The 11,687-nt window shown below is 60.1% G+C and overlaps 1 protein-coding gene across 2 annotated transcripts; it reads right to left on the reverse strand.

Moving 5' to 3' along the window:
- Nucleotides 1-377: 377 nt before the first annotated feature.
- On the reverse strand, nt 378-10,783 carry CAPNS1 (calpain small subunit 1). 2 transcript variants are annotated; one of them, XM_074306665.1, is made up of 11 exons: nt 10,611-10,783; nt 10,007-10,322; nt 3,614-3,647; nt 3,374-3,463; nt 3,205-3,262; nt 3,059-3,123; nt 2,851-2,919; nt 2,661-2,739; nt 1,235-1,351; nt 1,050-1,108; nt 378-946 (listed from the first exon to the last, which is right to left on the reverse strand). In XM_074306665.1, exons 2-11 carry the CDS (start codon nt 10,309-10,311, stop codon nt 920-922), a joined length of 903 nt encoding a protein of 300 aa, XP_074162766.1. In that variant the 5' UTR covers nt 10,312-10,322; nt 10,611-10,783; the 3' UTR covers nt 378-919. The 2 variants fall into 2 exon arrangements, with proteins under 2 accessions (XP_074162766.1, XP_074162767.1); XM_074306666.1 differs by lacking the exons at nt 10,007-10,322; nt 10,611-10,783 and adding an exon at nt 9,027-9,048.
- Nucleotides 10,784-11,687: the final 904 nt, after the last annotated feature.

Here is an 11,687-nt window from a genome sequence, read left to right on the forward strand (position 1 = left end):
GGTCAGGGGGTCACAGGAAATCAGATGCAGGACAGGCCTGTGTGAAGGGACGGTGTGGGCCTGGCTGGGCACCTTCTGGGCCTTCAGCACCACCCCCCGCCCCCGGCTCCCAAGACAGATGGGGGACTCCCAACAGGTGCCAGGGCCTGGCTCCCTGGAGTCAGCACCTGCTGCTGCTCCATGTCCGGGCCACAGGCCTCCCCATCCCCCGCCCTCTCCCAGGCCATCAGGCCCTGAATGTGGGGAGCTCATGGTGACCGCAGGGACAAACACCCCTCCCCGCCGAGAACCCAGGGACCCCAGCCCGGGCCCCCTCACCCGATCTGCGGCCAGTGGTGGCCATGAGGGGCCTGGCACACAGCACAGGAGGCAGGCAGTCTTGTGACCTCTGTTTATTTTGGGCTTTGGGCCGCCCTGAACCCTGCCCCGGCTCCCAGCCCACCCTGGGGGGCGGGGGGGGGGGGGGCTAAGCACATGGGGGAAGGCACTAGACACCAGCCAGGTGGCGTGTGGTAGCGGACGTGGCAAAGCATAGAACACGCGTGGGCAGGCTCCTGGGGCAGCGGCCCGCACGAGAGAACACACGGGGTGTGTGGGGGGGCTCTGGGGGGGCAGGGAGGGGACGTGTTTGCAGGGGGTGCTGGGGGGCGCTGGGAGGGGGGAGGGGATGTGCTTGCTGGAGGGCTTGGGGGAGCAGGGGGCACGTATGTTAGAGAAGGGACGTGTTTATAGGGGTGCTGGGGGGCACTGGGAGGGGGGAGGGGAGCAGGGGCTCCTGGTAGAGACCGTGTTTGCAGGGGCGGGGGTACGAGGGCGCGCCCAGGGATGGCACAGCACCGGCGGCTGTGGGCGCCTGTGCCAGAGGCTCCCACGTCAGGCTGAGATTGACAACGGCAGTCAGGAGAAGGGACGCTCGGCCTCAGGAGTACATGGTCAGCTGCAGCCACTGTGGGGGGGAGGAGTGAGTGGGGGCGCTCCTCCCAGGGCCACCCCCCCACCCCGGGCTGAGAGCAGCGCCCGCACCGGGCCCCCCAGAGCACGGCCCTCACCTCTTGGATGTTCACCCGGATCTGCCCGCTGCCATCCTTGTCCAGAGACTTGAAGGCACCTGGGTTGGGGGGGCAGAAGGTTGGCAGGAGAGTGGTGTGTTCTGGGAAGTCCCACTCCAGGGAGGGTTCAAGAGCGCAGAATGGGGAGGGGCACCCCCCCGCCCCCGCAGGCCCAGCTCACTCACGGAACATGGCGTCGAGGCGCACGAGGCAGCTGATGAAGTTGTCGAAGTCCATGCTGCCGTCCTCGTCGGAGTAGCGCCGAATGATCATCTGGTACAGCTCCGGGCTGAGCTGGAAGCCTGGGGGGTCACCAGGGGTCAGAGGAAGCCCTCCCTCTGCCCTCCCCCCTACATGCCCGGGGCAGGGCCCAGCAAGCCCCCGCACTTTGGTTCTCCCAGGGTCGGGCCGGAGCCTGTCCTCTCCTCCCAGGCCCGCTAGTCCAGCCCCTGTGGAAGGGGGGCCTCAGATTCTGTGGCTCCTTTGAGTCGCCGAACCCCGAACATTCCCGCAGCCCCGGGGTCTGCCTGGCGGTTACCGATAACTCTGGGTCTTTCAGCACCGCTGGGAGGTGGCGGTGATTGCCCTCGGTCTTACCGATGGAAAAGGGGGCTCAGGTTGTAGGCTCCCACAGCGGGCAGCAGCAAAACTCAGCACACAGTAGGTGCTTTAACAAAGACTTTTTGAGGGGCAGCTGGGTGGTCAGCCCTGGAGTCAGGACCCGAGTTCAAATCTGGCCTCTTAGCTCCTCCTGGCTGTGGGACCCTGAGCAAGTCACTTAACCCCAGTTGCCTCAGGGGAAAAACCAAACCTGCTTTTTGACTGAGGCTGGCTCTCCCCACAAGCCTCGAGGGCATAATCCCTGTGGGGGGAGGGATTTTTTTGGATTAAGTGGTTCCCCAGTGCTTGCGCACAGTAGGTGCTTAATAAACACTGACTGGACTGGACACTGAGTCCCGGCCTGTCACTGAAGGAGCACTCGCCATAGAGGAGGGATCTCACTGACCCCCCGCTGGTTTTGGACCGTCCCGCGTCTGTCACTCAGGGCCACCTCAGGAGGGAGGGGGTGCAAGGGTTCACTCCCCCTTTTTGTAAACGAAGGCACTAAGGCTGGGAAATCCTGCTATGGCCAGTGAGTGTCCCAGGAAGGACCCGAACTCGGGCCTCCTCGGGGCCTTCTCCAGGCCTCGGCCTCCCCCTCTCTAAAGGGGTCGGATTGGCTGCCCTGGAAGCCCAGCTCTAAGTCCCGACTTGTGAGACTGAGGTTCTGGGTCAGTCGCAGCCCATGTGGGCCCTTCTGTGGGGCGGGGCTGAGGGCTCAGGACCCTGGGTTCAGATTCCGCCATTTTGGGTCATGAGCCCCTATTGGAAGCCTACACTCAGGACAGAATTTTCAGCTGGAGGTTTCTGAAAATAAAGAGGATTTTTCCCATCCCAGGTCATGACCCCTGGGCCACATCTCCGGCCCGGTGGGGGCCACAGGCCACGAGTTATTTCCTGTCCTGACCAAATCCCAGGTCTGTTCCCTCCCTAACTGTACCTCGCCTCTGGGCCCTGCCCCCACCTCCACTGCTGGACAAATGCAGCCCTCCAGCCCCACAGCCCCCGAACCTGCAGCCGAAAAGGCTCCCGGAAGCTCGTTGCTGCTGATGGTCCCCGAGCGGTCTAAGTCGAACTGTTTGTAGATGGCCTGGAGCGGGGAAGGGGACAGGGAGAGGTCAGGGGGCGCTGGGAAGGTCCCTAGTGGGGAGGGGGTGGCCGGGACTGGGGGGGGGAAGGTGCGTCCTGGGGGCGGGCCCACCTGCCACTTCTTTATGTTGTTCCAAAGGTACTTAAACTCCTCAAAGCCGAGTTTGCCCGTGGTGTCGCTCTGGTGGAGGCAGAGTTAAGGCTCAAATTGGGAGGGAGGCCATTATGTGAAGGGGGGCCTGACGCAGCTCCCATCATGTGGGAGGTCAGAGTGGGGACCCCCGGGGACCAGCCCTCAAGCCTCTGAAGCCCAAGGATACATCCATGACGGCCACCATGCTCCTGCAGGTGTCGATGGCAAAACCATCCGTCTTCAGGTCAGGATCTGTAGATACCAAGGTCCAAGGTCAGACTTCAACCTCAGTGCCCTGGCCCAGCCCTCCCCGCCAGGTCGCCGGGCACTCACGTCGAGTCACCACCTTATTCAGGATGTTCATGAGCTCCGAGGCACTGACCTCCATGTCCTGCAGGGAGAGGTCGGAGGAGACATTGGGGAAGGAGGAAGACGAAGGGAGTGAGGGAAGGGGCTGGACCCCGGGGTACCGTCCCTGGGGGACCCAAGAGGGGGCACTCACATCGCCGGCCAGCTGAGCAAACAGCCTCCTGAACTGCCGGACCTCCTCGCTCTCATTGGCTTCGATGTTGGAGTAGTGGGACCGAGGGGGCTGGGGGGAAGAGCAGGGTCAGTGCAGACACGGCCCCAGTTTTCCATCCAGGCCGGCTCCTCCCACCCAAGGGCCCAGGCTTGCCCCCCTCTGGGATCTCCCCCCAGGCAGGCAGAGCAGGGCCTCCGTGGGTCGGGGGGCTTCACTTACCGGGGGCTCTGGGTTATAATTGGCTGCAGCTTCACTAGAGAGAAGAAGAGGGAGTGTCAAGGAAGGGGCAGAGGCTGGCCTACCCTCTCCCAAAACCGGTCTGGCGGCCTGCAGAAAGGCCTCTGCCCAGGCCGAGAGCCTCCTCACCCACCCTGGGAGCTGTGTGTGGATCCCTGCCAAGAACCAGAAATCGCCACCCCCGTCCCCTCCCAGAATGCTCCACTCACTGACACCCCCCCAAGTTTGGGTCCCTACACACCAACGCCTCCCCCAAGTTTGGGTCCCTATGCCCTCCCCTTCCCCCTCCAGATGCTTCTTAGTTTCATTCAAAATCTCAATCACTTCCTGACAAAGTGCCCACAGAACCCTCCCAGGTAACTACAAGATCTCAGGAAACCAGACCCGGGCTGGCAAAGGGAGGGCAGCATTCCGCCCGAGCAGTCAGCTCCCCCCACTTGGGCAAGCCCTTCCCCCTTTCCGGCAGGGCCTTGGTCCTCTCTGAGAGGTCGCATCCCCGCTGCAGGAGGGGCCTCCATCACCCCTCCCATCCTCATCTCCGAGGGGGGGAGGGCACAGACTGGCCGGCTTCTTCCCCCTTTCCATCCTGGGTCTGAGGCTCTCCCTACCGAGGGCCAGGACAGCCCCAGCACCTTTCCTGCGCTAACCCTTTGGACTCCCCGTTCTAACTTCCCATCTCCAGTTTTCCAGTTTCAACAAAAGTTTATTAACAAATGCCTCTAAATTCAAAATAAATGTATTCAAAATAAATACATAAATAAATAATAAGTGTATTCAAAATAAATAAACTAAAAAAATTTGTCTCTAGCAGCTGGCCCACCCAGGCCTCTTACTCCCCGAGTGACGATCAGCAAAAAACTTCATCTCATCTCCCCGGGCCTTGGGCTCCCCGTTTGCTAAACGAGGGAGACCTGTGGAGCCTCCCCTCTAGGGCCCATGTGGTAAAACCTCTGCACCCCTTCCTAGAAGCAGGTTTTTAAAGCAATAAAACATGTATGATCACAAAGGAAGCCAATTTTACAATTATACAAGCATTAACAGAAAGTTTTAAAAGCCCCTGTCTGAATCCTAGCAGCCCGGTCACAAGGCTCCCCGGGTCTTGCCCCTCTCCCACAAGGCGCCTCAAGCAGCCTCCCTCCCATGCGGGGGGAATCCCCATCCCGAGCCGGGGCTGGTTCTCTCGTGGCCCCCGGGTGACTGCCGACTCAAGAGGAGACACCCGGGTATCCTTCCAATGACCCGGCGGGTTTGCCTGTTACTGTAAGGCTTGTGTGGCAGCTTCCTGCCAGCTGTGAGTCATCCCTCCATCCCATGAGTCTGGTGCTCCAGGCCCTGGCCGAGGCGCCCAGCCCCTTGCTTCCCATCTAGCAGGAAGCATGGGACCGGTTACCCCAGAAGTCAGAGAACAAAAGCACCCCCAGGCACAAAGAGCTCATGGCAGCTCTCTTTGAGCGAGTGAGGAACGGGAGACTGAGGGAAAGCCCATCAAAGGGGCACGGCTAACAAGGTGTGACCTAGGAAAGTTCCAGGGCACTGCTGTGCTGTGAGATCCGGGACAAGATATATAATAGGTCACACAATAAACCCAGGAGGACCTAGATCAGGGGACAAGGTATACAGTAGGTCACACAATAAACCCAGGAGGACCTAGATCAGGGGACAAGGTATACAGTAGGCCACACAATAAAGCTAGGAGGACCTAGATCCGGGGCAAGGTATACAGTAGTCCACACAATAAACCCAGGAGGACCTAGATCCGGGGCAAGGTATACAGTAGGTCACACAATAAACCCAGGAGGACCTAGATCAGGGGACAAGGTATACAGTAGGCCACACAATAAACCCAGGAGGACCTAGATCCGGGGCAAGGTATACAGTAGGCCACACAATAAAGCTAGGAGGACCTAGATCCGGGGCAAGGTATACAGTAGGTCACACAATAAACCCAGGAGGACCTAGATCCGGGGACAAGGTATACAGTAGGCCACACAATAAAGCTAGGAGGACCTAGATCCGGGGCAAGGTATACAGTAGTCCACACAATAAACCCAGGAGGACCTAGATCCGGGGCAAGGTATACAGTAGGTCACACAATAAACCCAGGAGGACCTAGATCAGGGGACAAGGTATACAGTAGGCCACACAATAAACCCAGGAGGACCTAGATCCGGGGCAAGGTATACAGTAGGCCACACAATAAAGCTAGGAGGACCTAGATCCGGGGCAAGGTATACAGTAGGTCACACAATAAACCCAGGAGGACCTAGATCCGGGGACAAGGTATACAGTAGGCCACACAATAAAGCTAGGAGGACCTAGATCCGGGGCAAGGTATACAGTAGGCCACACAATAAACCCAGGAGGACCTAGATCCGGGGACAAGGTATACAGTAGGCCACACAATAAAGCTAGGAGGACCTAGATCCGGGGACAAGGTATACAGTAGGTCACACAATAAACCCAGGAGGACCTAGATCCGGGGACAAGGTAAAAGTGGCCAGTGCTGTAAAGACCACCAAACGCCCAGGTGAGAACAAGCGCCCCGCCCTGACTCCGGAGGAGCTGCTCTGCTCGTTTCTCTTTCTCAGTGAGACCCAGTGGGAGAGAGCTCGGGTGCAAAACTAAAGAGGGTCCAGGAGCACAGTTTTAAAAACGGCGGGTCAGAAAGGAGCCCGGAAAGCAGGACAGCTGTGAAAGCCCCAGGTTTTCTGCTTTTGCTGGGAAAGAAAATCACAATCTGTTGTTTCCCAACCACCTTTTTATGTATCAGGTGCCGTGGGTCAGGGTGGGTTTGTGAAATTCTAAATAGAAAAAATTGCCTTGGGTCTGTACCGCCCACACTAGCTTGGTCAATTTGGGTCTTGATTCTCCTGTTTGTAAAACAGGACTCAAGCGTTCCTTCCAACTCCCAATCTGTTGTGTTCCGATCCCACAGTCCCGGTAACTCATCTACCCCCAACCCCGCCCCGTTCTCTGCTTTCTCCCTCAGGAAACTTCTCTTCCTTTTGTCACTGACAGATTCTTCAGGATTTTCACCATCTCCCACAGCCTGAATACAGGTTGTCCGTCTGTCTCTCCCTCTTTCCATCTGTCTCTATCTCCCTTCCTTTGTCTTTCTCTCTGTTTTGTCTGTCTCTCACTCTCCCTTTGTCTCTTGTCTGTCTCTCTCTGTCCCCTCAGGCCCCCATCCTCTATCTCCCAGGCCCGGCCAGTCCCACCTTGGACACACATTCCAAACTGACTTGCAGCCATTCCTCACCTCATTCCTTCGTGGGATGTCACTGCTTCTAAGCAAACATTTCCCAAGGACTGTGCTGGGCACCGGGGAGGACGGGAGGTGGGGAGAGTTAGAGCCAACCCAACCTCGTCCCCGTAGAATCACAGTCGGGGCACCCAGGATTGGGGGTCAGGAGCCCAAGACTCAAGATCTGGTTTTGACTTTCATTTTCAGTCCCAGATTTCCTCCCTTCCTCTGTCCATCTCCCACCCACAGGGAAGGCAAAAAAATACAAACCCATTCCACATAGAAACTCTGACCCTCTCTTGCTCTGTGACCACAGCCAAGCTCATGTAAACTCTCTGGGCCTCCTGGGCCAAATGGTGATAAAAACTCGCAGCAACTACTGGGCAGAATTATGGGAAGGTTCCAGTGAGATAAGGGAGATGGAGAACTTTTCCAATCTCAAAGCAAGATAATTGTTAGTCTCTATATCAACAGAGAGAGACAGAGACAGACAGACAGAGAGACAGAGAAAAACAAGAGACAGAGTCAGAGAGAGAGAGAGAGACAGAGAGAAAGGAAGGAGAGAGAGAGAGAAAGAGAGAGAGAAAGAAAGGAAGGAGAGAGAGAGAAAGAAAGGAAGGAGAGAGAGAGAGAGAGAGAGAGAGAGAGAGAGAGAGAGAGAGAGAGAGAGAGAGAGGGAGGGAGACAGAGGGAGAGAGAGACAGAGGGAGAGAGACAGAGAGACAGAGAGAAGGGAAGTGAGACCTCCTACTGCCACTCAGGGAAATTTGGGGGTTGGCAGACAGGAGTAATTAGCTGTAATTTTTTTTATCTATGTAAAAGAAAGGGCCCCTTGCTGGCCCAGTGGATAGGCCATCAGGCCTGGCGTCAGGAAGACCAGAGTTCAAATTCGCCCTCACTAGCCATGCGAGCCTGGGCAAGTCAGTTAATCCTGCTTGCCTCAGTTTCCTCACCTGTAAAATGAGCCAGAGAAGGAAACAATACCTCAAGAGGTTTCACAAAGAGATGGACACAAATAAGTGAGGCACGACAACGTACAGGTGGACAATGCTGATCTCGTTCCAGGTAGGTCAGGAAGGACCTGAAGATGCCTTACAAGTCCCTGGCTGGGAGCTGGGACCCACTATGAGATATTCTGCACTGTGGGAGGGCTCCCCCTCACCGGGAGTTCCCAACACCAAAGAGACCGCCAGTCCAGACCATCAATTTCCAGAAGATGGCACAGGGATCTGTTTCTGATTCTAACAGTTCTCCGGAACTTGATGGTAGGTGGGGGAAATCTCTTCCATGGCTCGCACTGGGAGAGTGGGTGAGGAAAGATCACGGGCAGAATTTGAACTCGGGTCCTCCTGACTGCAAAGCAGGCCCTCGAACATCCCCCAGTGTGGCCTCCTTCCCCAGAGTGGTTATGAGGACAGGCTTATCTTTCTCCCTTCACCAAGTCCTCCTCCTTTCAGCTCCATCCCCAACTCCTGACTTCCGAGTAATCCTGCCGCCCCCCAGCCCAGCTGGGACCGCCCTGTAAGCGTCTCCTCCTCTCAGAACGGGCCGGATCCTTGTCTCTCACGGGTACCCCCGCCCCAGCAAGATGCTCGGCACCCAATAAATGCTTTTCCTCTTCCCCGGATCTCAACGTATCTCCCACCACGCTCCTCCTTTCCCCCGTGGGATCCCCTCCTGGAGCAGGGGTACCACCTCTCGCTCCTACAGCCAAAGCTTAAGTCTGGCACCAGAATGGGTCCTGCCGCCCCGGCTCCCTTCTCCTTCCCACGGGGACAGAGTGTTCCCACCGTCTGGGGGCTCCGGGAAATCGTGCAAAACACACAGCAGGAAAGCGCCCCTGCCCCGGGGCTCACTCCCACTGCCGGGCTCAGGTAACGGGCCCAAAGGGAGGGAAGGGGCAGCCGCGGGCAGACCCAGAGGCCACAGCAAGGAGGCCGCTGCGTCACCACCCCTTCGGCTTCCCAGTCTTAGAAAGCTCTTCCCTCCACTGAAGTCCCCAGCCTGCCACCTCTGCCTCCAGCATCTCGCCAGGCTCCGCTCTGCTCCCCGGCCCCTCCCTGAGGGCCCTGCCACAGCCGCTGCTGAGCCCCCCCCACGGGACTCATTCAGGGCCAGGAATAACCCTCCGTGGTCTCACTAGAGTCAGACCTCAGCAGCAGGTGGCCCTGGCCTCGTTAAGGCGGCACAAGAGGAAACCAGAGAAAACAAGGGATGGGGGCCGGCCAAGATGCTTCCCCCACTGGCTGCTTCTGCTCAGTCACCCGTGGCTCCTTACTGCCCGCAGACTCCCCCGGAATCAGGACCTGCCTAACCCCGCATCCAGTTCCCCCCTCAGCCAGCTCTGTTTACTCTCCGGCGGCCCCGCCCCTTCAGCTGTAGCTGGGGAGGAGGGGGGACTCCTACCTAGGGACATTACTCAGATTGTGGGTCTCCAATTACAGACTGTCCGTCTGGAAGGGCCTAGCCCAGCCCCTTTTTACACAGACGGAAACAGATTTGCCCAAAGTCCCACAAACACTGGGGTTCGAAGGGAGGACTTGAATCCCTCCGGCCCCCCAATGCGTATATATACATCTGTGGCTCTGGCCCTACGGTATCCAAACTCTCAGGCAACACCAGCTCTGAGGGGGAGGGGCTGCCTCTGGTTCGTGCCCATCCCCCCCCGGGGTCTCCCCCCCCCCCCCCCGGGTGTCAGACTCTGGGGAGCCTCAGTTTCCTCAACTGGGAGGGGGACATTCCCGGCCGACACCGCACCAAATAAAATCCAGCCTTCAGTCCTGGGCACCCGGGGACTCCCAGCCCCTCGTTCGTGGGAAGCCCGGGCTCAGGGGAAGTTTCTTCCCGCACTGTACACAGAGTGTGGTCTGACCAACCCCACCCCCACCCCCACCCCCTTCCCCGCCACACACCTGCCGGGACTCCCTACTGAAGCAGGTTAACGTAGTTCAAGCGGATTCCCCACCGGCTCAGGCCCACTCCCCTCCCAGCTTCCTCCGGGACTCCCCACGTCCGCCGATCCCCCTGCGCCCCCACCCGAGCTCCCCACGTCCGCGTTCCCTCACGTGCCGGGCCCCCCTTGCCCAGGGCCCCCCTTCCGCAGCTCCCCACGGCCCAGGGCCCCGGCTCACCTGATGGCGTTGATGACGCCGCCTAGGAAGCCCATGGCGCCCCCGGCCCTGCCGCCGCCTCCGCCTCCGCCTCCGCCGCCGCCGCCGCCGCCCCCGCTGAGCAGCCCCCCGATGACATTGCCGATGCCTCCAGCGCCGCCGCCCCCTCCTCCGCCGCCGCCGCCGCTGAGCAGCCCTCCGATGACATTGCCGATGCCGCCGCCGCCGCCGCCGCCTCCGCCTCCGCCGCTGAGCAGCCCCCCGAGAGCGTTCCCGGCGCCGCCGCCGCCGCCCTTCCCGCCCAGGAATGAATTAACCAGGAACATGTCTGCAGGACCTGGGGCGGGAGGAGGGGGGAGCACGAGTCAGGACCCCGGCCCGGCCGGGATGCGAGGCGGGAGGGCTCGGAGCGGGCCTGAGGAGCTGGGAGTCTGGGGGGCTGGGGCCGGCGTGGGGCCCCCGGGCTGAGGGGAGCTCTTGCTTGTGACTGAGCGTGGGGGTCAGGAAACATGGGACAGGAGGCATTGGAGCAGGGCTTGGAGGGCTCAAGGCCAGGTTGGGGGAGTCCTGAGCCGCGCTGGGGGGGTGTCTCTGACTCGGGGCCCGGATCTGGGGACCCTCTCACCCTGATCTCGGCCTCAGTTTTCCCGGCTCCGGACTGGCCTCTGGTCCTCCGCGATCCGCTCCTCTCGGTCCGGCGCAGGAGGGTCGGGCGGGGCCGGGGTGACTCAGGGGCGGCCCCGCCCGGGGCGATGTGCCTTCTCTGGGCGTCCGCGCGGCCCTAGAGCCCAGTCCTCCAGACCTCCCGCTCCGGCCCCGCCCCTCCCCGCTGCATAACGGGACCCTGGTGTCCCCGCCTCCCCGCTGCTCCCCGGAACGGGATTCCGGCAAGGAAGGAAGGGGCGGATGCCTTCGCCTTTAATAACCCCACCGAGTTCCCCCCCTCCCCCCATGACTCAGGGCAGCTGTTTTCTGGAGTTTTTCGGGGTCCACAGGACACGCGAGGGACTATGCAGGGACTACCGGGTCCCAGGGCAGAAGCGGGGGGGGAGGGGGGGGGCGGGGCGTCAGCCTAGACTAGCCGGGGAAGGAGGGGAGAGGACTGGGATGACTCCTCCGTCCCCATCCCTGTCCCCGCCCCCCGGAAGCCGGGCCCTGGTTTCACTCCGCAGCCCCGGGGACCATTCCGAGAAGCGGAAGTGACTGGGGTGGGGAGGGGAGACGATAAGCCCGCGGCTCCGGGTGGGGCCGGTCCTTGTCCAGGGGGCGGGGCTATGGGGCACTTGCCCTGCCCGCTCCGTGGCTGCTCCACGTTTGTGGCCCACCGGTGCGGCCTCCAGGGCACTCCGGCCACACTCTGCGGTTCCTCCCTCGTGCCCCTCCGCCCCCAGCCGGCTGGCCTTCCCCGGGCTCCCCCGTTGGGCTGCCCACTTATCATGGGAAGAGATTGTTTGCGATGAATGCAAACGAGCACAGATTAAGTGCCTACTGTGTTCCAAGCTCCGAGCTGCTAGGTCTTGGGACCTAGGACTGTGCAGGACACTTAGTGGGGACTGACCGATGCTTGCTGCGTCACCGCCAGCTCTAGGAAAGCCCAAAGAAGTCTAAAAACAAATCACGTGGGAAACAATTCACTCTTTGTTAGGAACTACGGGGGAAATTAGAAGTCTGGCGGAAATGAGGTTCGGACCCATTAGTCAGC

The sequence above is a fragment of the Sminthopsis crassicaudata genome, chromosome 3, assembly GCF_048593235.1.
Source record: "Sminthopsis crassicaudata isolate SCR6 chromosome 3, ASM4859323v1, whole genome shotgun sequence".
Classification (NCBI taxonomy): domain Eukaryota; kingdom Metazoa; phylum Chordata; class Mammalia; order Dasyuromorphia; family Dasyuridae; genus Sminthopsis; species Sminthopsis crassicaudata.